General features: G+C 54.0%; 1 protein-coding gene across 10 annotated transcripts in view; it reads left to right on the top strand.

Annotated features, from left to right (window-relative positions):
- RBFOX3 (RNA binding fox-1 homolog 3) overlaps positions 1-25,808 on the top strand; it is a 293,920-nt gene that overhangs the window by 223,199 nt on the left and 44,913 nt on the right. For 2 of the 10 annotated variants that reach the window (XM_067547191.1, XM_067547190.1), the window contains exon 1: positions 16,154-16,350. The exons of the other annotated variants lie outside the window; for them this stretch is intronic. In XM_067547191.1, coding sequence (XP_067403292.1) covers positions 16,249-16,350 — 102 coding nt within the window. In that variant the 5' untranslated portion in view covers positions 16,154-16,248. Of the gene's footprint in view, positions 1-16,153; positions 16,351-25,808 lie in introns of those variants that run through there. 10 annotated transcript variants of the gene reach the window in all.

The following is a 25,808-nucleotide window of genomic DNA, read 5'->3' as shown; positions in this document are numbered from 1 at the left end:
ATTTAGTGTCGCCTGTCAGCGCACCTCCTGCCTCGTCTTTCCACGCAGCCCCCGTCACCCCGTCTTCTGTTCCGACTGGCTTTCCTGCCTGGGCAAGGCCTGTGCCTGGCATCATCTCACACACACTGCATCCCCTCCCCCCAGCCCCCAGCAGCACTCGCTCTCCCCAGCCATCAGGGATGTGCGGGCCTCTCTCACACTCCTGCTGTCTTGGCAGCCCTGTTTCTGCTCTGGCTTTTCAGCCCCAAAGGTGGATAATTGAGGCTCATGTGAAAACACTCAGGCCTAAAATTTCCAAAATTGCCCCTGATTTTGGGCACTTTCTTTTCTGGGACCCCAAGTTGAGACACCCAGAACCTGATTTTCAGAGAGGCTGAGCATGCAGAGGCAGCGCCAAGTTGAGACTCAACATTTCTGAAAATTGGCGGCTAGGCCCACTTCTCCCGTACCCTGCACTCACGTCATCCTTCACCCCCAGAGTAAAGCGTGTGGAGTGGCTGTAAAATGCCACCATTCTGGTTCAGTGGCCTTTTACCTCCCTTGGCGCTGGTGTCCATGATGGTCACAAGGTGCATGGCATCTTGCCCAAAATCAATGGAATTATCTGCCTTCAAGTCTGAAAAAGAATCAGTCCAGAAACTCCCCAGGAAACCTCTGAGTCAGGTGTTTATTTTCGTGAACTTTTTTCCTGGGCTTTTCTTTGACATGTTTTCCTGTGTCACCACTTTCAGACAAACTCCATGATTCCAGCTCCGCTCAAGCGTTCGATGGTGATGAACAGCGCAGGGAGAGAGTGGGAGAGGAGCCAGGCTTTCAGCTGGGGTGTGGGATGGTGAGGAAGAGCCAGCAGGCGACAGGCATGGGGAGGCTGTTGCAGGGTTAGGAGCTGCAGACACACAAGCTCTGTTGCCGCTGTAGGGAGATTGTGCGGAGGAGCGGAGAGGAGGATACTACTAGACAAATGACGAGGTGGGGGAGGAAAGGTGCCTGACTGACATCCCTGAAGTCCTTGGTTTGCACAGTTCTACCTTCTCCCCAGGCAGACCATCCCCAGGAAGGGGAGAGTGCAGACTGCCCAGCCCATGCACGCTTCAGAGGCTGCTAGTTACAGTGGTGGGTTTGCAATGTGACTCTCGCTTCGGTCACTGCCCAGCCGAGGAGTGACACCTTCCATAGTCCAGCCCCAGCTGCCATTTGCTGGCTGGCCTCGTCACTAGCAGCCCATCAAGGGCCCTAGGGTCTTTCGGTAGAACTGGGCACCAGACTCCGTCTCTCTGCTGTAGGGTTTCTTGTAGTGCTGACCCCCTGGGGACCCAGCCCGTGCTGCGCAGGAGAGCGGAAGACGGGCCTGGGGGAGGCTGGTGTCTGGGTGGTGCCCACTCCCCAGAGCCCCTTCCCATCTCCTCCCCATTGGGTGTTGGGGTCAGTCCTAATATTGAGCCGCAGGGGCAGGGGTGTTGCTGAGGCTCCGTGGAGCTCTGGAAGCTGCCTGGAAGGGCCGCGTGCACACTTGCCCCATGGTGCCGTCAGAAAGAGGCTCTCAGCGCTTTCTCACAGTTGCTTCCGGGGCTTCTACCTTGACATCTCACCTGCCGGGTCTTGGCTTTTCCCAGGGAGAAATGCTATGGAGCCTAGACAGCAGGGAAGCCGAGGGCAAGGGGTCAAAGCCCTGGCTGGGGAGCTGCCTGTGGAAGGCCCTTTGCTGTGCTGCTCCCCTGGCCCTGGGAGACTGAGTCGCTCCCAAGCATCGGTTCTGGCCCAGCTCTGCTGCCTGTGTGAAATCCCATGAAACCCAGGGTGCTGAGTTGTCATTTCATGTCGGTTTTGTGGAATGAAGGGACTTTGGGAAGGGTTGTATTGATTGAAGGAGAAAAGCCAGAGATTCTCGCTGGCACCGTGGCAGGGTCATGCCTGCCCTACTTAATTAAATGTGGAAACGGTTTCTTTGTAAGATCCTGAGTGCCCAGCTCGCACTCTGCGGAGCCCAGGGCTAGTGCAGAGAGAGTCTCATTGCCTCCCATCTTTGGCCCCTGGGATTCACATGCAGCATCTCCTCTTAGTCTTCCCTGGCTCGTGGCCCCAGTGGGGGTGGCTGGAGAGTCTCCTTCTGTGGAGACACTGTGGCCTGTGTTCCAAGCAGGGATTGGTGGATGCAGGTGGTGAATCTACAAGCTGCTTCAGTAGGTCCTGGCCTGTTACAGGGAGGGCATCAGGGTTATTCGACGCATCCCCCTCTTCCCCTGCAAAACAATTGCCTTTGAAGAGACGTGGTTGTTCTGCTGTCTCCTGAGCCCTCAGCAGCGTGAGTGAGGGCCTGGCTTCCTTCTTAGGGCCTAGGTTCCTTCCGAACTATTGGGCTCTACAAGCAGGAGAAGCCCTGAATCCCTCCCCCTTGACACGCTGCTTTTGGGAGAGTCGCTTCCTGCTGCAAAATACCTGGCTCTGGACATGGAGTCAGCACCTCTCGCGTTTTGGCCACTATCTCCTCTGCAGCCCAGCTCAGCAGTGCTTGAGCCTCCCAAGTCAGGTTTCCAGCCCGGGTCCTATGCGAGACGGCCCCGACTTGGGAGTCTGGGCTGTGGAGACTGTCCTGCACCAGTGCCAGCACTGCGACCTTACCGCATCTCCTTGCATTGGAGCACAGCCTGCTGCAGCCACAAGCAGGCTCCCTGGCTGGCTGAGCAGGGGTTGGCAGCAGGGAGGCGTTCTCTGGGATGGGAGGCCTCCGGTGAGGGGCATGGAGGTTTTGTGGCTGTGGCCGCATTACAGGGCGAGAGCAGTTCGGTCTGCGTGTTCTCTGGCTGTGTTGGCAGAGCTCAACCTTTGCCGCTGCCTGTCTGGCATCATGGGTTCCTGGGCTGGCAGAGGAGCTCCCTTTACCATGAGCTAATCTTGACTTGGCGAGAGGATGAAGGCACGTGGCTGTCTGGGGTGGGGTGAGGGTGACGGTGTTTTGGGCGATGAGCGTTTGGCAGCGTGTGGATCCTGTTGCGGAGGGGCAGGGTGTGGATGGCAGCCCAGGTTAACATTTTAGGGGATTGAACCCTGTGGTGGTTCTCGGGGTACCCAGGCTGGGAGTCACCTTGTTACCCCCCCACCTGCTTGTGCTTAGCTGGAGTCAGCTCCCTGATGCTGGCAGCTGCCCAAACAATCTCCTCTGGTCTCTGCCAGCTCTTGCCTTGCCTTGCCGGTTAACGATAGGCACACCCCAACCCCTGAGCCCCGTGGAAGCATTCCCCAGCCCATCGTTACTGACCCCCCACCGAAATACCAGGTCTGCTGTCCCCAGGGAATAGGGGACACCCCACCCTGCATGGTTCAAGTGAGGCTCAGCCCCTTATGTAATACCACTGCACTGAGCTATAAATACAGTGAAAACACGAATATGTTTATTATCAAAGATTTAAGAGCTGGCGAGTAAGGGTAATGGAAACAAAGTTACATATAAAACAGAAGCAGGACAGTTCTAGAGACTCAACTTAATGCGCTAACCATCTGTCACCCTGGGTGTCCTGTGCAACATTTCAGCCCAGCCCAGGTGCTTGTCATCCTGTTTTTATTAATGTAACCGCATGCCCGATTACTTCCTAGGTGCAGGATAAAGGGGTGTCTTCCTTGCCTTCTCCTTATACACCCCCCCCCCAAGTTCACCGTCTCTGCCCAGATTCAGGATCCCCCCCCATGGCTTGTTCTTGGGTGTGCTCTCTCCCTTTTGATTGCAGAGCCCCCACTCCCCCCCTTGACTTTGTATGTAAATGGCACTTCCATGGCATCACAAAGCTCAATTTACATGCTGACAGAGATGGGTGAATGAACCTCTTTTGTTTGACAGAAAACCTGTTTGTCCGCTCTGCCTTGCTGCAGACTTTCGGACGTTTCCTGTACACATGCATAACTCCCTGCGTGGTATCTGCACTGAGGCTTCACAGTGCTGTTAACAAGCCGTGTGACCCTGGCAGTCACTGGCGAGCCCACGTACCATTCTTTGTGGAGCAGAATGCACATCCCAGGATCAGCGGGCACTGAGGCTTTTGCCAGGTGGCCTCCCCAATGTATTTAACACTGGGAGATTTCCATATTAATCCAGGATCCCACCTTGGGAGCAAACTCCCTCAACAAGCCCAGGACCACGCAGAGCACAATGGGCCTTCCCGTTCACTAGGCAGTTGTGGCATGCAAGTGTACACACACACACTCCTGCCCCCCCTTTCCCTGATAAACCCCAATTCGGAGCTGCAGCTGCTCTCTGGAGCTCTGCGGGCACACTGCATTGGGACAGGCCCTAAGGCTGCTTTCTTCTTGCTGCTCAACAAGAGGCTAGTTGGGTGAGCCAGGCCTGGCTGCACCTTTCTATTGCATAGTGTCCAGGTAACAGGCATGGGGGGAAATTCATGGTGCCTGCTCTCCAGAATTTCACAAAAGGTCCAGAGCCCGTGCTGTGCCCAGTTCCTCTAGCATAGCTGGTGCTGGTGCTGGTGCTGGGCCCCTGGTTTGTCCAGAACCCTGGTGCTGGGCCTGGCGTGGGAGCAGATGTAGATCGCTGGGGCAAAGTAGGGGCTAGTGGGAACTTTTAGCACTAACCTGTATGTACCTGTGTTTATTTGTGTTTGTACCAGCAGAGGTGAAGGCATTTTGGCTGTGCATGTGAGTAAGACTTTTTCTGTAGCATAAGCATTGACTTGTTTTTGGTGGCACTGTGCAGAGGGAGCTGCTGACATAGACTCTCCGAGGAGGGGGGAGAACTGCTAATTGCCTCTTGTCCACTCAGACATCCCAAGCTCTGGTCTCACAGAGCTAGAAACCTGCCCCTGTGGTGGAGAGAGAAGACGGGAACCTTTGCAGCCCATCACCACTTTCTGTAACCAAAACAGGAGCCCTGTCTCCATGCCCTGTGTTGTGTGTGGTTGGCCCTTCAAAAGCTGTTGAATGGTTTGAAATTGGGAGCTCCAAGAAATAGATGGAGCATCTGTTTGAAATGCATCATCGCCCCTAGCTTTGTGATACCTGGGGTGGATTGCTCATGTGTGTATGTGAGTTATTTTTTCTTTCCTCTGGATTGCCCCAGTATGTGAATCTCTAAAGGGTCCCAACAAAGTAGCCATTCTGCTGGGAAAGATCTGAGAGGCTTGTGTTTAATATTTCGAAAGAATATAAAAGCAAATCCACAGAAATAACAAATTTCTGGATTTCAATCCAGCTCCTCAGAATCAAAACTCTTTGGAGGGGGGGAGGGCAGGACTGGCATAGTGGGGGAGCTGCAGGTCAGGATTGAGGGGGGCGTAGCTATGTGAAGAAGTTTGCCGGGCTAACATCTGGCTTTAGCCAGTAGCACCCTTAGTGCATTTAATGTATTAAGTGTTCTAGCTGTACCTCGTATCCTTCAAAGCCCCTGGGGAAATGGAGGGGGAATGTCTCCTGTCCACAGCACAGAGGTTTGCTTTACAAATTGAATACCGCTAATCAGACCAGCTGATAGCTCCTTCCTGATAAAACAGCCTAGTGCAGTTCTTCCTCCTTTCTTGTGTACCGTGGTGTGTCTGCACAGGGGCTGGTGGGCAACCAACATGGGCAGCCAAACACGTGCTGCTTTGCTCCAGCTAGCACCCGAAAACCAGCCGTGTGGCAGTAGCAGCACGGGCAGCAGCTCAGGCAAGGTGCCTGAGTATAATCCCAGCCAGCCCTGGGCACGTAGTCAGTTCACCTGACACGCTGCCTGTGCCAGTGTGGCCACGCTGCTGTTTTGACTGCGCTAGCGTTGGCAAAGTCAGCGCATATATGTCTCTCCAAGCTGGGAATTGAATCAGGCCTCCCAGCCATGGGGTGGGCACCCACAGGAGCTCTCAGACACACTGGGATAGGTTTTCAGTGTCTAGATTTGTTTAGGCGTGTGCTGCATAGTAAAAATAACCCCCCTGTGGCCCAGCAAAAAAATCCCTAAAGTTCCCACTGTTCCTGCCTAGGACCAGCTCATGGCTCTGCGGACTACTTTACACGGGGAGCAATTCCGGAATAGCTGCTCCTCATTAACTGTTCCTAATCAACTCCATGTGTGGATGGATGCTCTGATTCCGGATTAGTTTTCACATGTAGACAGGCCCTGAGATACTGCATGTGCCCTGGCTTCTCTGATAAGGTTACGGTGGGTTGGTAGGGGCAGGCCCAGAAATTGCAAAACCAAAGAACCTTCCAGGCTCAGCTTAAAATGGGTCTCGAGACATTGTTTAGTTTCCTTTGAATCTGTCTTAGCCTGTGACAGAGCGCTGCAGCTCTGCCGTGTTCTGTGTGTGTTTCTATTTCCAATCAGATGATCCCCAAACCCTCAGTCAGTTCAGGAGAAGGAAATATCTCCAAACGCTCCCTTGCCATACACAAGCCAAGGGTAGTGGTGATGGTATTTTTGCTGGTTCCCATTAAACTTTCATGTGCTTTCCCTGCATCCCTGCTCCACTCCCTCCTGTTGCAGCTGCTGCCCCAGATGTTTGTTGCAGATGCCTCCTTTATGCCCATTCCGTGAGGTCACAATGCATGGCTAGTGACATCACCACTACTTCCATGTGGTGACGCTGACACTGGCTTGTGACCTCATTGAATGGCTCCAGCAGTAGGAGGAAGAGGAGGAGCTGGCTGCAAAGGAGGAAGCTGCTATCTGGGTCAGCGGGAGTGAGTGGGCTGTCATGCAGGGAAGCAGCAGGAAGTTGCCTGCAAGTATTAGTAAAATCTGCTGGGTATTTCTGGAGTTGGCGGGAGCGGCTCACGAAGCCCCAGGCACCCAGGCAGGCAGGAAGGGAACAGGGGAAGCAGAGGGGCTTGGCTGGGTGTGTCTGCTCTGAGTGGAAGGATGGTCATGATCCTGCAGAGACATGGGTGTCGTGCACCCCAAGGACTGCAGAAACCTACAAGTTACCCCCTATCCAGTAGCTTTGAAAGGCTCAGTGGTTTCTCAAGACACCATCTCACTTTCTTCCCTCTCCCTCCCTGCCATTCTTATATTCCTCTTCTTGGTCACTTTACTAGACTGCAGCCCCTTCCCACAAACAAAACACACAAACTGGCCACTGTAGGTGCAAGAGCCTTCTCCTCTGCAGCTCCTGGGATGTGGCTCCCGTTTTCCTGTCTCAGTAATTCTCCATCCCAGCTGAAAACATTCCCATTGCCTCTGGATTTCTCTGTTAAGCTGCAGCTCCTCTGTTATTTAGCTCTGAAAGCATTTGGGGATCCACTGGTCTGAAAGGTGCTATACAGTACAGAGTGCCTCTTACCACCAGCACCTCCTCTGGGAGGCTGTTGGTCAGTGATAGTGGAAGATGAAGTTGGTACTTTCCCCTGCAATAGTCCAGGTGTCCTCCAGTGTTTCCAACAGAACAAGAGCCTCTGGCGAACATGTGTAAGCCTGCTGTAATGGAAAAGGGCAGCTTGCATCCACTGGACGTGCTGCCTAGAGCTCAGCACCTCCTGCTCCATCTCTGCCTCACTCATAAAGCAGAGGCAGAAGGCATGCTTGTCCCGCTGCTGGCAATAAAGCGCCCACGCTGTGTTGTTCAAATGTGGGTACTGTTGATTTCCTTTTCACAGTGCCATGTGCATCAGTGGGTTTTCCCGCAGGCCCCAGAGAAATTACAGCTCCGAGCATGCAAGTACTTCTCCTCCCCTCCCCAGCTGAAGCCCTCATTTTCCTGCGCTTATTTTACTGGAGATGCTTTCAGGGACATGGCATCAGGGCAGAGCGTGCACTCCTGCAGGAGGGGGGTGCCAGCAAATGGCAAGGTGGGCCCAGAACTGGCTTCCTCCAAGCCTCATTGAGCCTGTTCACACAGGTAATCAGGAGGGAAGTGTCTGGACCCATTCCCAGCACTGAGTGGTAAACGTAGTGTCTAGCAAAGTGAACCCTGCTAACGCTAGCTGGACCGGGCAGTGTAAACAGATGCTGCGCAAGATTCAACCCCACAGCTTTTCCAGTGTTCTGTAATCCTGTCCTGAATCCTGCCACACACAACTCTGCCAAAGTACCTTCATCTTGACCTGCAGGCCCCCTGCTTTGCCAGTCCTGGACCCCCCACCCAGCTCTGCCAATGACCCTCTGTCCTACCCTGGAGCCCTGATGGCTGTTCTAGGCCTGGACTCCCCCACAGTTCGACCAGGGTCCCTCAGTCCCAATTTCAGCTCCCCTCCCCTCTATTTCAGCTGAGACCCCCAGTGGTGGGGGGGTGTTCTTCAGCAGGGAGAAGGTTGTGCCATGGCTTGGTGTATGGTTTCTGGAACTCTCCTTCTAGTGACTGTCTATCTGTAGCAGGCAGAAGAGGGAATTTCTCCCAGTACACTTCCCTTTGTGCCAGTGACCGTGCAGCCAGTCGGTTCTGTTTGTCCCTGGCCTGGCACTGGGGAGTATCTCCAGTACCGCAGCTACAGCAGCCCTGGTGGTCAGGTCAGGTTTCCTGATTGTGCTCTTCACCCTCCCCCAGCCAAGCATCCAGCTGGCAAATGAGGGGTGAGCACTACACCTCCCGGACAGTATGATCTCCCCAGCTCCTGTTGAGGATAGTAAACAGGCCCCATTGCATTGTCTCCATGTTATGTGCATGCCCCCAAGCAACCTCCTGGGAGGTGGAGGGAGGTAGGTTCTTGGTTGAGCAGGGCTTTTTAGACAAAGTCTCTAGGTGGCTTTGGGGGAAACGACCAAAGCCATGGAAATCCAGGGGAGCATTTGGAAAGGGGCCAGGCCTGGGTCTGAACCCAGATAACTTTCAGTGCCCTGTAATTTCCTGGACATGGAACTGGAACTGGGATGACATTGCTGAGCTGGCCCAGGCCTGAGTAAATGGGGGTGTGGGGCAGGGGCAGAGGGAGCAGCCCTTGGAGAACACAATCCCTGGCTGACATCGGGTCCCAGAGGACACTGCTCTGAGTCAGGTTTGTTCCGGGGGAGAGTTCCACTTGACAGCCAAGCCCAAACCTGAGTCCCTGAGTTACAGGGGATCAATCCAGGCCAGGCCAAGCCACAGGCTCCGTGGAGCAGAGTCCCTGCACCATGAGCCACTGAGCCTGCAGTCTGCCAGCTCAGCAGCCCTAGGCAGCCTGGGGCTGATGGGGGTAGCACTGATAGGCCCCGGAGAAGAGGTTTGAAGACTCTGCCCAGGCTCCCCTGTTCCCTTGTGGAGCTGGCTAGACCTTCCTGGCACACGACCGCCAAGGGAAGAAGCCCGGTGTTGGGCCCCAGCATGCTTTGTCCTCGGCAGGCCTTGCTGTAAGCTTCCCCAGGGCTAGTCTCTGCACAGACTGAGAGTGCCCCCTGCCAGAGCAAGGCCCTGCAGCCTCCCCTCAGCTGCCTGGCGAGCTCGGGGGGAGGGAGCAGCCCTGCCCGAGGGCAGTGTGCCCACTCCTCTGGGCACAGGGCCGTGCTGGCCAGACTGGCTCCAGGGAGTTATTGAGCAGGGCCTTCTCCCCCCGACGTGGCTCTTCACAAGTCTCATGCCTGCCCTGCCACTGGCTGGGGCAGGATGAAGTCAAGCCTCCCCTGTTGCTGGCCAGGTCTCCCCTTCCCCATGCCTGGCCAAGCGCCAGCTCCCTCAGCACATTGCTGCCATTACCACCAGGCCTGCCTGCTAGAGCTGAGGCAGCATGTCGAAAATCTGCACTCCTGTGTCTGACTCTTCCAGAGAAGCACCTCTGCGGCATGGGGAGATGGTCCTGGACGTGGCCTCAGGCACAGGGAGAGAGCAGTGCGCGCAGATTGCACGCGACCTAGGAGGCAAGCACTTGGTTTCCTGCTGTTCCTGAGCTCTGGGCACCTGCCTCTGCCTATGGCCGTGCCTAGCGACCCTGCACGGCAGGCTCTGCAGCTCCTCTTGGAGGAGGGGGTATTTGCTTCTCTTGGGAGGATCTGACCTGTGGTGTAAAATAGGTCCTCCGTCGCCCTGCTGTGCTGGTGTGAGTGAGTGTCCCGGGCCCGGACAGCAGAGAGAGCGGCCCAGAAAGGACGTTATCTCCCAGATGGATTATTGGGAGCAGCATTGTTTTGTGAGCAGAACAAAGGGGAGCCGTATTGCCACGGAGGATGGGGGCAGAGTGCAGTCAGAGGAGGGAATCCTGCATTTCCATGGGGAGCTTATTTGTCCGTGTCATATTTGATGGGGGCCCTGCTGGGCCGTGTCCTATTCTGCCTCCTCCTGGGCTAGGTCGGGGCTGCACTCTAAGGTGTGACTGCAGCTCGGGTAGGCACCTGCACACTAACTTTAATCTAGTTAGGACAGGTAGAGGGAGCAGTGGAGATGCGGAGTGCAGACGCTGGCAATGTGAGTACGTACCCGGGGTCCTGGGCGGCTCACACACCCACACTGGTCTGTGCTGGCGTCCTTTCACTGCTCTGTTTAGCCGCATTAGCCAGCCAGCCAGCCAGCTGGGGCAGATCTGCTTACTCGGGCTGCGGTCATGCCCCCATATGCATGTAGCCATCCCTGTGCTGAGAAAGGGTCCCTCTTCCCCATCCTGTGTTCCATGGGGAGCATCACCAGCATGGTTGTTTCCCAGAGGAGCAGGCTCTTGTTGCACATTGAGCTGGGAGAGCTGCAGACTCTAGCACGATCGGCCCTGAGAGCCCTTCCCCCTCACCCCTGGCTGAACGGCGGCGCTGTCATTGCTGCCCTTGTTCCACAGCAGCTCAGAGCCTCATCAGCCTGCACTGAATTTCTGTTCCTCCCCGACTACCTACTCCTGAGCTTGTCATTAATGGGGGCCGGAGCTGGCGGGGGCCTGGAACGGGCTAGACATGTGCTTTGCTTCCTGGAGCTCCCCAGCTCCAGCCCCATGTCCTACTTTCAGAGCCACCTCTCTGAGTCCTGAGAGTCACTGGGAATACAGTCTCCAGATTACTGCTGCCTCGTGCCAGCTCTGCCAGTTCCCTGAATCCTGACCCATAATCCTCTGCGGGGTCCACACGCAGCGGGGCCGGGACGACTCCGTTTTGTGACTCATGAGTGGGGCATTGGGCACTTTGTGCCCTTATTTGGTGGTGTGTCAGAATGTCCAATAGAGAGCTGGGTGAAACCCACCAAATCTTTTATTTGCAGCCAAACCAGGCCTTGACCCCGTGTTCGCATTCCATCGCCTGTTGTTCTGTCTAAGGGCCCCAACGTCATGGGATCTGAGCGCCTCCCAGTCGTTAATGTCGTTATACCCACAGTCCCCCTGTGCAGCAGGGCAGGCACTTATTCCCATTGTACAGATGGGAACTGAGGCCCACCCAGACGGGGGAAACTGAGGCAGAGCAAGGCATTGAAGTCCCAGGCTAGCACCTGAAACGCTGATTGGATCCTTGATGAGGAGGGAGGGAAAGTGTTCCCTGGGCAATGGCAAAAGGATCAGTAGCACAAAGGATAGCTCAAAGCCTTTCAGCATACGGCTCTAATGCCAGCAGAGTTCTGCTGACTTTGAACCAGTTGCTGCAGAAAGAAACTTAACTTTCATGGTGAATGTCCAGCTCCTAAACATTGAAGCTGCCACACGTGTGTAATGGGCTAGCAGAGCTGCCTTGTAGGAGCCCAAACAATCACGTTGCTGTCAGCCCATATATTCCCTCTTCAGCGTGGAAGTGACTCCAGGGCCTGTTCTTCCACTCTGCTGAGGTTTGAGCGGTGAGTGGAGGAGTTTCCTTCTTTCCCTGTGTTGAATCCATCTTCCTGTTGCAGAAAACAAAATTGAGGAGCCCTCGAGAGCTTGCTTAAAATAAAAAAATAAAAAAAAATAGTGCTGATTGGCGAGAACGCCAACCCCATCCTGGGCATGTGAGCGTCTTGCCGACCCATCCCCAGAGGCCAGAAAGAAAGATGTGCTTAGGATTGCAACCCTGTGCAACTTCTGCCTTTGATCACATCCCTCACATGTGCCCTTTGCTTTCCTCCTCCTGATATTTATTATGTTTAATTTTCCTGGGACGTGGCTGTAAGTGAGACAGATGGAACGGAATCTGTGCGCCTGCTGAACACATCTTAATTAAACAGATAAATAAGCTTCCCTTCCAGGGAGATTTTACTCTTTCCGGGCTTTCCGCTGGCCTGCAGCGCAGGCTCCATAGTGCTGGGCAGGGTCCCTCGGGGAGGTTCCATTTGCAATCTAGCCCAGTGTTTGGAGGCTCCTGCATTTCAGGTGCAGACTTGGAGCTGCTCCGTAAGCTCTGGCTACACTAGAGAGCTGTTGTGGTGCTGCTGCAAGCTCTGTGTAGCCGCTCGAAGCCGACAGGAGACATAATTAGCCCACTCCCAGCGCATGGCGGCAGGAGACATAGCTCTGTGCACACTGGCACTTAGTTTGGCGTAACGTACATCGCTCAGGGATGGCTTCGTCACAAGTGGTGGCATAGACATGGCCTTAGCAAACTGTCACCAACGTGCCTCACCAACTGCAATCTGAGAGCAGCAGAGAGCAAAGGGCGAGTACTGAGCTCTGTAGCCCATGCCTTCTCTCTTTGGTGACTGTGCTCCCACCTCAGTAGCACTGGAGCCAGAGGGGACTCGCCCCCATTCTCAGGCAGTATTTGCTTGGGAGTCCCTTCCTGTAATGGAGACAACTCTGCAGCAGGCCAGATCCAGGCACCAGCTGGGAGAGAGGGGACCCCTCTATATCTCCCTGAGTCTTCTAGCATGGCCCTGAAAGAATTGCTGCCCATCTCCCCCCAGAGCAGGGCCAGGCTAGCCGTGCGTTGGGGTAAATGTGAGGGTGTGTTGTGCTGGTGACGCTCGGGCGGATTGAGAGTCCTGGAGGCCAGAAGCTGCTATCCTCAAAAAAGAGGACAGCAGAGCAGGGAAACTCACCCACTCACCAGCCCCACCCTCAGCCTTGACCCTGCAGGTCCGAGGGCAGTTCAGTCTCCACGGCCCACTCCATCTTTGGCCTTTCTTGCCAGCTGGTGTATGGATGCTTTTCGTGACACAGGCCACGACTCCAGCAAGAGTCCCCGTGCTTGCTCCCTCTGGCTCGCCACCAGATGGGAGCGTCTTTGAGGCACTGCTGACTGAAGACAATGTAAAAGTCACTGGGGCCTTAGAGGCAAGTATGGAGTTCAGACGGCTCCCCCTTTACTCACCAAAGGAATTGCCTGCCTGCCTCTGCATATAGAAAGCACATCTCACCCTAGCATCTAGCCACTGTAGCGGGGCTAAGCAGCGAGTGCCTTCATCCTCGGAGCAGGCAGCTCTCCAGCCCTGGGGTGCCTGGGTCCCCGTGTGAGGCCCAGGACATTTCTCCTCCTTGCCAGAGGTTCAGGCTTGGGCCATTAGAGCTTAGGCCCCATTGTAATTTGCTTTCTTCCAGGCTCTGGAAGAGGCGAGTCTTGCAGCACAACCCAAAGACAAAGCTTAGCTGCTGTCAGAGTTCCTGGGGTGTCCCACCAGTACCAGCCCCTTGCCTTGGAGCAGGGGGAGCCAGGGCCCTGTGGAGCGCTGGGGTGATGAGCTCTCTGCAGCTGTAGAGGACAGGCTCCTGCGGTAGGTCCTGAGGTGGGGGAGTAGCCATTATCCAGCCTGAAAATTAGGATTTTTGCAGCCAGCTCCCCATCTCAGGAGGTGGACAGAGCTTGTTGCCAGCCAGAGGCGCCTTCAGTGAGTGCTGCTGGGTGATCCCCTGAGGTTACAGAAGCCAAGGCAGGGATGGCTTGAGCCATTTCAGCAGCAGTCTGCCCCTCAGCATGGTCCTGTTTGCTGAGATGCTGTTCTGCATTCCTCTCCTGAGGCTGCGTCTCCCAGTCGCTGGCACCCCTAAAGAAATGCACCCAACTGCTTTGATTTTCCCTTTGCTCAGTGACCACTGGCCTGTGCCGTCATTGCTGTTACTGGTGCTGTTTAATGAGCTGTCATCGCCAGGGACTGAGTTCAGTGGCTTTGGGGCGGCTGTGGGATAATGCATTGCCTGCCGGGTACCTGCAACATAAGCTGAAACCGCTGCAAACACCCCAGGCTGCTGCAGTATGGCAGCCTGTCTGAGGGCGTTCTGGAAAGCCCCAGCCCCGGGGCGGAGCTGTCCATGTTCTGGAGGCACCAAAGGAGACTTGGACTCAGTGGCTGCTGGCAGAAACAAACCTTTGGGCATCCTAGTCAGCCAAGATGGACTCAGTTTCCCAAACATACAAGCACAGACCAGGCCAGGCTGCTTTGTAGCTGGCTGTGCCCAAAGCCACGATCCCTGTGGGTCCCTGAAATGTGGCCAGCCAGCACGGGGGCCACGGACTTGTCACTAGCATGAGCTTTGCTCTACACGCGGCTGCGCCCGCCCCATGCTGGAGCTCTTTGAGAATGGCCGAGTGTGGGGCCCACAGGCAAGAAGTGAGCAGCACGTCAGTACTGGGGCTGTGAAGTGAAATAAGCACAGTGACGGTTGAGAAGGGAAGGAGGGGCAGCGTTCTGTAGGGCCTGGAAGGAGCAAAGTCATTGTTGTCACACAGCTGCAAGCCCGTCTGTCCGTTGGTAGCTGTCTCCCGCCCGCAGAGACAGCGGGGCTCTCGCTGGGGTAGACGCACACGTTGTTGACTCAGCAGTTGTGTACCTCTGAGCAGCTGTTTGGATCCAGGCTGGGAGGGGGTGTGAGGATCACTGGGGTGAACCTGAAAGTCAGGAGTAGGGTTACGAGTTGTTCACGGAGGTCACGAATTCCATGAGTTTACGTGACCTCCATGACTTCACCCAGGGCGGCCAGGCTCAGGCTCCCCTGATTTATTGTTCTTTGCCTGCGTCCTGTCCTGTCCTGTCCGTGACTTTTACTAAAAATAGCCGGGACAAAATCTTAGCCTCAGTCATGAGCTTCTGTTGCTGCAGCAGTGACCCCTGCTGGTCGCCTTGCCTTGTGGGCTTGGTCCATATCCTCACTGCACAGCCTAGGAGAGGATGGTGTCTTGGGAGCAGTCTGGGCTGGTCTCTGTTGAAGGCTAGACCATCCCCCCTTGAGCAGGGATGGTCCTTGGAGAGAGCTGTCTAACAGGAATATATGAATGCCTCTCCTGAACGCTTGAGGTAAGGTTCCCTGTCCACATTGCACCGGTGCATTGGCCAGCTCTGCAGGGACCGCAAGAGGCAGCAGATCCCGTGCCAGGGCCCATTACCTCAAAGCTGCTGGGAACAGGCCCTGCCCGGGGAGCTGAGATTTATTTACACATATTTGGGACAAGCCATCCAGCACTTGAGAGTAATGTGGTCACCACAGACCCTGCCAAATACAGCTCATCTTTCAAGAAAGGTTGGCTGGCTTCCCTCTGTGTGGGTGTGCGACTCAGTGTGTGTGCGTGCGTGTCTGCGGCTGTAGGTGTGTTTGATGCATGGCTGCCTGTCTGGGTCTGTGCATGCATCTTTGTGTGTGCGCGCACATGGGAGCAGCGTGGTGTGTCTCTCTGGGGGGGGTAGATGAGTTTCTGTGTGTACAGTGCATGTCGCCATGTGGCTGCTTGCAGATCTGTGTGAGTCTTCACGTGAGCAGGTGTCTGTAATCAGCGTGCGGCTGTGTGTTTGCACATGTGCATCTCGGGGGTGATGCTGGGTGCACACTCCTGTTTGCCTGGAGAATCCCGAAGCTCAGGGCTGTGTGGTATGCTAGTGAGGATTCTCTTCCGGGGGGCTGGTTGCGCTCAGCTTGGAAGTGCAGGCTTCACCGCAGCAGCAGCCTTCCCATGGCGTACGTGCCTGGATTACATCCCCGAAACGCCCGGTAAGATCTTTATTTTCTTCAGAGTTGATATCAGGAAAGGAGGCCAGCTCCTTCCCCTCTGATTCCCCAGCCAAGCGTCAGAGCAGCCCCGCAGCAGGTTGATCTCAGGGCTGGGGAAGACGGTAGGGGAGGAGGCGGGGGAGAACAGTCTGCGGCTGGGCTGCAGCATCCGAGGAGTTAAGTGCGGGATCAGCTGTTCTCATGCCATTATAGATTCTCTTCATTTTCCACGGAGCTCAGTTTGATGTGTGAATGCACAGGGGACTCCCCCTCCTACTCCACCTCCCTCCCTCCCTCCCGCCCCCCTCCTCTGCAGACCGACCATTCATTCAGTGCCAGTGTCTAATGGCACCAAAGTAAATAGCTGAGCATTGTTCCTTCCTTGTGAGAGCGGAGGGCAAGGCAAGCCTTCCTCAGATGTATCCTCTTAAATAGCACCACGAGGGGGAGGGGAGGGGACGGAGGAGGAGGAAAAGCGGGGTGTGGGGGAGGAAGACAGAGAATAAGCAGAGTGTACAGAAGAGGAGGAAACTGACTGCGAGCAGCTCTGAGGCTACCTGGCGACACATGCTGTGCTCTATGGCTAACTCAGGCTGCCTCCTTGTCTCCAACTCAGGCATGCTTCCTCACCCTCTCCCCTGCCCGCCAGCCTTCCTCTACCTCCAGCAGGTAAGTGAGCCCTGCTTGGTTTTTGCTTTACAGCTTGCACATGCTGTCTGGCCAGCACCCACTAAGCGAATGGTCAGAGCTTAACCTCTTCCCCCCAACCCCTGACTGGCCAGTCACATCCCATCGGCATTGCCTGGCTGGCTCTGGTGAGGTTGCTTTAGCAGCTTTGGTTTCTTGGTTGTGAGTGTAATTTGGGGGTTCTTTAGTTAGTCTGTTGAGGTTTCTGCTCTGTGCCGGGGTTCTGTGCCTGGCCAGGGGCTGAGATGCTGGCACAGTGCGAAATGCAGAATTGTTAATGTGGGGCCAGCACTTTCACTTCCTCACAGCCGCTGTTCAGCGCCAACGATGAGAAGAAATCATTTACCCTCAACTTTCAGAAATACGGGACTGACAGAGTGTGGCTGACGTACAGGGGAAGGGGAGAGAAAGAAATCTATTACACACCTCACATGCCATACACAAACGTGTATGAGAGAGAAATAGTATGAACTATAAATCAGTTGTTTCAGATTGTTCATACAAAAGGATCACAATAGATCTAGTTTGTCCAGGAGAATCCTAGGACTTTGTGCAGCTCCTGACGCTGGAGAATTCCCCTGTGCATTAGTTTAGTTCCTTAACTTCTCACTGGGGTTTACTGTGCCTTGGTTCTGTTCTCAGCTGTCTGTTGGTCCTGGTGCTGCAAGTTCCCCGGCTGCTGATCCCTGGGGAAACGCTGCTCGGGAGAGGAAGTGTTTTCTTCAAAAGCCTCTTTGCTGCATCGGAAACTCTGTCTCCCAGCCAGGCTAGCCATTCCATTTGTGCTTTGAGTAGCTAAAAAATTCATAGCATCCTAACCGCTCTCTCTGTGTGGCCTGCGCATCTCACCTGCCAGCTGGCTCCAGAGAGCTGGGTTTAAGCTCTGGTTTGGGAAGGTTGCATTTGTTTCATTTCTTTAAAAAAATTTAGACTTTAAAATTCTTGGTCTGAGTTGGCTCAGAACCATACTGTGTCCAAGCTAGACCGTGGAGCAGCAGAGCCTGGCGGCTTCTAGTTCCAGAATTCGTTAGAAGGGGGAAATTCTGAAAAAGGTGGTGTTACTGCTGGTTATACAAGCAGGAACGCTCCGACCGAAGCTCTGAGCTGTGACTGTGTGCGTAGCCTAGAAGCCAGACAGGGGCCAAGGGACCAGAGCTACTCTTTAGACTGGACTGCGTCTTCCTGAAGAGAGGGGCTTTGGGAAAGCCTGAGGTGTTTTATATTTAAATCTCAACCCCTACTTCCCTGTTCAGGGGACTCGCTGGGACTGTCTGCTCTGCTCTCCAAATATGAAGGCAAAGCTTGGGCAAAACTGGCCCCAAATTCTCACTGCTCACTGGAGAGCTTTGCTGAGTATCTGATGGCAGCGCACTGGGCGGTTCTGCCTTTGAACCTGCAGCCGGCTTAGGGCCAGGAGCCGTTATTCAGGGAATTCAGGCCATGGGAGTTTTTATTTGCTAAATATAATTCCTTTTTTCTCTCCCTTTCATGAAAGGTGCTGCTGCTTTCGCTCCTATTTTATAACCGGTTAGCCTGCAAATCCCTAAGCTGGGCTGCATGCACGGAGCTGCCCAGAGACTGGTGTGACCATCGCGTGTGCAGGAAGTGCTGGGAGCCTGCAGGTCAGGCAGGGTGGGGTTGCTGACTGGCAGGGACTGGGGAGAGCACACACCAGTGAAAGGTAGGCTCTCTGAGGAGGAGCGCCTTTCAACTCATTTGCGGCTCTTTCACACTCACTCCCAATGAGTTCTTGTTCCTTTCATCCTCCTGTTCCTTTGAATTTGGACTGGTCTGTGGACTCTCTCGCCTCTCCCAGGAGCCTCTTGCACTTTGGCAGCAGGCTTGGAAATATTGCTCAGACAGGAAGGTTTTACTAAGATTTGGCGTCGGTATTTTACCCAAATAGCGAGTGAGATACAGGCCCAACTCTCTCTCCTCTTCCCTTGTGTTTGGCTCTTGCTGAGGTTCTGCATTCAGGGTTGGAGATGGACTCTCTGGTAAACGTAGCAAGAAGCCAGGCAAAGAGACATCAAAAATAGCCTCAGGAGCATGTGAAAAGGGACCACAGAGCCAAAAGTCCCTCAGTACTATTCATAGCACCCGTCTGGGCCACACTTGGGTCCCTAGTAATGGACCTACTGTGTCTGGCCCGTTGTGGTTATTGAACATAGACTAGTTCGTTTATGGAGCATCACTAATTTATTTCTGAAATTCACTATGGATTTTACGTATGAATTACAACGATAAACCTCTGAACAAAGCACACGATGATAATACCATCTACCAGTGTATAAGCCATCAACAGCCATGGAACTATGCTTACAGGGGCAGACCGGACATATTTTATTTCACCTGCGCATAACCCAAAACCAATGGAATTAATTTAGATCAAACGTATTTTTCTTTTTTAAATGTATCTTTGCATCGAGGCTGGACATGGAAAGTCCAGATACTTTAGATATTCATAACGTTTGTGTGTGAAATCTATCATATTTCGGGAGGGTGTATACACACACGTATCTAGCGTGTGTGTGTGTGTGTGTGTGTGTGTGTGTGTGTGTGTGTGTGTGTGTGTGTGTGAAGAAAAGGAGGGAAGATATATGGGACTTTAGGACTTTATTTGATGTTTGAAGATGCCCCACAATTCTGAAAATCAGTCTCATTGGGTATATGGGTGTGACTGTTCCTAGAGTTTGTTGGTAATGCTCACAGACCATAAAGATGTCTGTTATCTATACACAGACAGAGATGCAGATACAGTAACCAGGTTTGTCCGACTGACCACATGAGTCATTTTCACTAAGCCCCACGTTAACTCGTCAAATCTTTACCCCCTGTGTTCAAGTACAGGTCCCTGTATTCTGGACTCTCGGCTGGGCTGGGTTGGATGTATTCATGAGGGCAGGACATGCACTCTATCAGACAGAAAGCTACTCGGCCCATTGGTTTATTTGGTATAAAGAACCTCTGGCTTCTTAATGCCAGTATTTTTTCTAGTGCTAACATTTCATGGGACAGCCACAAAATGAAGTTGTCTGCAAAACTTTGATTAGCCAAATGCCAGGGAAAATCCAGCTGCAGTTTGCTCTTTGGTGTTTGTGAATAGCTCATCAAAGACAGCTGCATGCTTCTTGTGGTTCACTCAGATCAGCTCCTCGGCAGCAGCTGTGCTGCCCTTCCTTGTTCCCAGCAGCTGGGAGCCTTGTCACACAGCTCTCTGCATGGTGCAAATCCATCAGACGCACTGCGCGGAAAAATCACCAGCCGGGCTCCGTGACACATTTTCAACCACCAGGCCCTGCTTTGGGGATTGCCTCAAGGTGGCGTTTTCACGATCAAGTTGGGAGAAGAGGGGCTGCTGGGGACACTGTGTACTCGAGAGTTTGATTTCAGGATTGTGTGCTGGAACCAGAGTAGCTGGATGCGAGTGTGAGGAGTTCACCCAGAGCAGGCAGTGTGAGGAAAGGTGCGAGCCCCAGGAGTTCCAGTGAGGCTGTGTTGTTATAATTTGTCGTCTTGTTCAGTGAGGATCTGAGCGCTAGAGGAGGAGATCCTGATTGTTCTCCCAAGTTACACAGAGGAGTCGGTCACTGTCAAAAAGTGCCTTAAACATCATTCTAAAAGAAGAGTTCCCAGTCCTGCAGGAGCCAGCTGCCTCGCTGAGCTGATGGGCAGACTGGGCTCATAGAACCAGGGTCACTATTCGAAAGCTCTGGAAATCTGGGCTCAAGGCAAGTTGTACGGTAACTGCTGCCCACGCTGGGGCTAGACTGTAATGTGAGTTCATTTACAGAAGGGCTAATGCCAGCTGCTGAATAACCTCAGATACCATTTAAGCATTAGAAGGCACCTGACTCTGTGGGTCACACTGCATTATCACACTGCGCATCAGCGTAGAATGGTCATTCAAACAGCTGCCTGGCCAGAAAGGGGACCAGGCATTGCTACAGACTATTTGGAAAAGCCCTTTCCTAAAGGGTTGCAGGCAGGTTTAGAAATTTGGTATTTTTAGAGTAGGTGTGCCATTGTCACCAGCCCCATCTTAGCCTCTATAACTGAATGATTGCTTCGGGATCTCGTTTCCTTCCAGCCTTTGGCCCATTTGTTTCCTTTTATATTTTGCTTACATTTGAAAACCAAAACCTGACTCTTTGGTTATCCCCTCTGGTTCCCATGCCCTAGTCCGACGCGGCAATGCTGGGCTCCAGACACAGTGGGGGGAAATTCAAAGGCAAAGAAAATATTGGTTCATATTTTAAAAATATTAAAATCTTTATATTAATTTTAGCATTTATAAAGCCAGTTTTTCCCACAGTAATGACATTTTTGGCCTGTACTGCCTGGCAGGATCCCTGTCACCGGTGTGCTCTCATTTTAATGCTACAGTGCTGGGTGACTAGATTAGATTTCATAAGTGCTGAACTTTTTAAGGTATTCTAGTCCATCTGTGGAAGGATATGTGTTAACAAAGAAGAAAGGGTAGTTGTGATAGCAAACACAACACGCCCACACACACTGCCTGCCCACATACCCTCAACTTCACCCAGACACACACTTCCTGGGATCTCGATAATGAAACCAGAAGGTGCAGTATAAAAACAAAATATTTATGAAATGGCTTTTAGTAAATGTTGGCCCCATTGTTTGTTTGCAGCATTTGTTCTGTGGATGGAGCGGGCCGGGGTATTTGCTTTGGCAGCTCTAACTAAGCAGCCTTCCCGGTCCGGCAGAGAAGTGCGTCCCATTGGTTTGGGTGGGGGACTCAAGTCAGCATATTTGTCTTCTCCGGCAGTTTTCCAAAACTACAGTGACATTGCGGGTTCCTAGTTAATTCTGCCACAAAGGGTCTGTGAATCCTCGCCACATCCCTGCTGCCAGCTGTAAATGGGATTCTGGTGAGTTAGCACACAGCGTATGTTGGGCTGGAAGGACCTTTTGCCAGACAAATAACAGTCCTTACCCTGGCCAAGCCAAACATGACCCTGGTGCTTCAGATCTGCCCCGTCTGTGGGGCCAACAGGAGGCTTTGCAGGTAGGAGGAGAGGCATCAGAGATGTGCCTCCCCTCTGGGTCGGAAGAGCCTGCAGTGCAAGAACGCCTTATCGGGGCCTAAAGTAGCTGGCTCGACTCAGGCAAGGGAGCCAGGCGTCACTGCAGACAGCTCAGTGGCGACCTGCTCAGCGTGCAGCTGCAGCCAAAAAGCAAACAAGACGTTCAGAATCTCAAGGAATGGGATGGAATAATACGGGAAATATTATAATGCCCTTACATAAATCAGTGGTGCGGCCTCGTCTAGATACAGTGCTGGCCCGTCCATCTCAGAAAGGACAATGCAGAGAGCTCAGAGAAGGGAGATGAGAAGAATCAAAGGCGTGGAAAAACTCTGCTACCAGGAGTGGTTGACAAGATTGGGTCGGTTATGTTAGACGGGAGATGGACATAAAGGCACATGATGCAAGTATCTAGGGGAAGGACTGGTCTAGAGAGGGGAGATCGGGAGCTGCTGCTCTCCCAGTCTCATGACACAAGCCCAAGGGGACGTTCAGTGATGGGGAAACGGGGCTGATTCAAAACTGCTCAGAGGAAACACTTTTCTCACAACACATAATTAGGCTCTGGAACTCACTGCCGCAGGCTGTTGTTGTGACCACCAGCTTAGCAAGAGCCAGAGTGGGACTGGATGTGTGCGGCTAACCAGAATGCCTGGAGTCAGAATTGCTAATGCGGAAAGTTTGAAGGGGTTATTAAAGCAAGTGCTTCAGCCTGTCTTCCTGAGTGCAGGTTTCCGCACAGCTGCTACTGTGGATTTCTTGCACTTTCCTCTGAAGCATGTGGTGCTGGCCATTGTCAGAGAAGGTCCTGGGCGAGACAGACCTGCCCTGATCCAGAATGGCAAGGCAGGTGTTCCTAGGAACCGGAAGAGTGGCAGAGCCCTTAGCATTCCGTCTGACCCGTGTGTGTGTTCATGAATAATAGCACCACTTAGCACACCTACCACATGGGCTCACAGACTGTGAGTGTGAACTTGTGTGTGAAGGGCTGTGGGAATACGTGTACTTGAGCAAGGGTGTGTGTCCACAGGAGGTGGGTGTGTAGCTGAACATGCACATGTGTCTGTGCAGAAGAAGTTTGTCTGAGCACACACAGGCAGGTCAGTGCATACAACTGTCCACAGATGTGCGTGGCTGGGGCACACGCGGGTTTGTGCTCGTGTAGCTGCACAGTTGGGGATGGGCATGTGCAGGCAGGGCTGAACGTTGCTAAGTGTCTGGAGGTGGGCGTGTGAGCTAATGGAGGTGTGAGACACAGGCGGGACCTGGACTCCAGGAACCAAGGCTGTCCCAGCTGGGGCCGTGAACATGTCTTTCTGCCATTCCAGCTTGTTCATGTTTAATAAAACATGCCAGAGATTACGGGCATCCTGGGGCGTAAGCGAAGAGTTACAAGGGAACGGCCAGCATCTGCCCCCACCCAGCTGGGAGTTTGAGGCCTGCGGCAGGGTTTGGAGCCATAGGCCCCTCACACAGAGGGAGCGTGAGATAGGAATAAGTGGCAGCAAGGGCCTGAAATGTCCTTTTGAGTGACTCAGGCCTTGGAGGCTTCTCAGAAGCTAAGAACTGTCTGAGGCTGTGTCCTCACTGCAGAGTTAACGTTCATTAGCTGCTCTCAAGTTAGCCCAGCTCAGGGGCTGTCAGTTATTTTTTGTCAAGATCCGGATTCCAAGAATCCTTGTTCACACCGCAGTAACAATCATGATGGTAATTAGTCAATCAGATTTCGTGGCCCACATATTGACTACCGCAGCCTAGCTCGAACAGGAGCAGCCACACAGCAGAATTGCCCCAGCGGTTCGGGTGATTCATTAGCGGCTCACTTGAGCTGGAGCCTATGGCACTTCGAGGTACAAGCACACCCCCCCCCTCGCGATAAGGGACTTGAGTGTGGGGCAACCCTCGAGTTATAACTCCAGTTAGCTGGGCGGTGAAGACATAGCCCTAGAGAAACAGAAGCCCCAGGCCCCAGTCAGTGTGGGAAGGAGTTGCATTAAAGTCTTACGTAGGTATTTATTTCTGAGGGTGCCTGCAGGGGGCCCAGAGGCATTTCCTAAAGCCCATTGAGAGACCCTACACTCCCCAGGCCTGAGTCTCTGGGCCATGCACCCTCTGTACCTCTCTGGTAGCTTCCAGACTGGCCCCTCTGGCTCCTGGATTTGCCAGCTCTGGAGATCCCCTTCCAGCTCAGAGCCAGGGCCTGGCAGCCAAATGGCCCTGTCGTTCTGTCGGAGCGGCACATACATTACAAGCTGGGTTTGCACACAATCAGCAGGATTCACGCCAGCCTTTGTGCGAGCAGGGCTGCTGAAATGCGATCCCTGGCACCAAGAACCTATTAACTAGAGTGAGGCAGGCACAGGAACGAGAGCCAGGCGTTCACAGAGACCGTGTCAGGAGCTGGTTGATGCTCTGACGGCACCACCACTGCCGGGCTGATGCTGCAAGAGCTTTTGCTGTTAGAGACTGACGTAGGCTTCTCGCTCATACACAGTGGAAGGCCCAGCTGGTGCAGCCAGAGAGGCTGGGGCCCTCCAGTACAGTGGCATTGCAAGCCCCCCTGCACAGTAGGAGGGGGCTGGGAATCCATCCAGTCTCCTAGATTGCCAGGCAGCCCTGCCTGATGACTCCTCCACACCCCTGGGGTGACCTGAAGGATCTTCCTGCTCTCCCGTAGAACCTGAGCATGGAGATGCCGAGTCACAGCCATCATCCTTCCAGCCACAGAGATTCCTTCGGAAGCCCCTCAGTGCTGCTCCTTCCAAAGTCCCTCTGGAGCCCCGGGGCCTTCCCACCATCACCGGCCTAAGGTGTAAATGAAGGAGAGAGAGGAACTGAGCCCAGGTTGCTACGTAGAGCGATAAGCCCTATAGCCCAGGGCAGGAGCCTGCCTGGGAATCCAAGGGCAAGACCAGTGCCTGGATGCGGGCAGCAGAGCTGACCACTTCCTATGGTTTCTCTTTGCCCTGGGGAATCTCCTGCCCTGCCGCTGGCCCGTCTTCTCACTCCTCATTGATTGAGGACAATCCCTGCAAGCCTCGAGTGGGTTCCCGGCAGGGGGAGAGGAAGAGGGCCTCCAAGTGGTCACAGGGCTCCTGGCAGCTGTAATTCCATGACAGGTTTCCCCTCGCAGGCTCCCATCCATCCCCCTCCCGCAGCCCTGGGATCCTGCAGGTTCTGATTAGCATTGTTGTTTCTTTCTCCCTGGTAGAGACCAGTCAGTGGGGGAAGGGGGGGAGGAAATGGGCCCCCTCCTTGCTGGAGTGCTGGACTTGCAGCACTTTGTCATAATTTTCCTCTCTGAGCAGCGATCCCCATTACCCAAGTAGAAAATGACCCACAAACTGACAGGAGTGCGACTGTTTCTCAGCACCGTGCAATGTTTGTTTCCTCTATAGCACGGCGGAAGGTGGCCAGGGGCTGGCTACCCTCAAATGAGCCACGCTGGTGTGCCTGCAGTCGGGGATACCTGTGTGCTTGTGACTGCACAGGGCTGGGAATGTGCTGCCCTAGGCAAACTGGGAATTACACCCCACCCAAGCCCTCGCCACTCATTGCAGGGTCATTTCATGCCCCTAGGGCACCCGCCTGCTTTGTCAATACGGTCATGCCAGGCGTGAGGTTTGTGTGTGACACTGTGTGTGTGAGGCTGGGTGCATGTTTGCAGGGGGGAAGGGACTGTGTGACAGTGTGTGTCAGGCTTTGCATGGAGCCTGCGTGGCTGTAGCCCTGGCCTTGGGGGTGTGAGCCCTGCACAAGCAGAGGGGAGTGAGGGTGGAGTTCTGAGGGGCCCAGAGCCCTCCTCCTGCCCCCTCAGCGAGGAGAGCGAAGGATATTTGCCCCAACCATCTTCTAGCCAGTCTTCTTCTTCCCCCCCCCCCCCCCAAAAAAAAAAAAAAAAAAAAAAAGCATTTGAGGAGAACAGAAATCAGGGAGGGGCCTAGGTAGGGCCAGTGGAAAGAATTTAACCCCCTCCAGCGAAGACACCAAGCTCTGCTGGTGCTGTAAGGCAGGGGAGTCCTGTCCTGCTGCTCTGCTCCTCTGTCCAGCTGGCAGCTGTGAGCGGCAGGAGGTGGGGGGAGAGTGGCTTGGCGCCCCATGAATCTCTCCTGCCCGGCTGTAATTCACTGAAGGGGCTGAAGAGTCTTCGGCAGTTTGTGTCCTTCTAAATCTATCACCATCTGCTCGGCTACTTCCAGGCGCCGATAAATCCTGGGTTTACCGACAGGCCCTTCAGTCATTCACCCCTGCCACTATCCCCCCCTTCTCCCCCCAGCTGCGGAGCTGTCAGGCTGCAGCCTGGTGCACTGAGCGGCACCTGCAGTACAAGCTGCAGAGCTCTGGCTGCTGGCTCGCAGGGTGAAGGCTGGGTCCCAGCCCTGGTAGTGG

Source organism: Emydura macquarii, unplaced genomic scaffold (assembly GCF_026122565.2).
Source record: "Emydura macquarii macquarii isolate MOO-44397 ecotype Brisbane River unplaced genomic scaffold, CSIRO-AGI_Emac_v2 contig_1230, whole genome shotgun sequence".
Taxonomy (NCBI): domain Eukaryota; kingdom Metazoa; phylum Chordata; order Testudines; family Chelidae; genus Emydura; species Emydura macquarii.
Note: the sequence above shows the minus strand (reverse complement) of the source record. Positions and strands in the feature narration are given on the sequence as shown.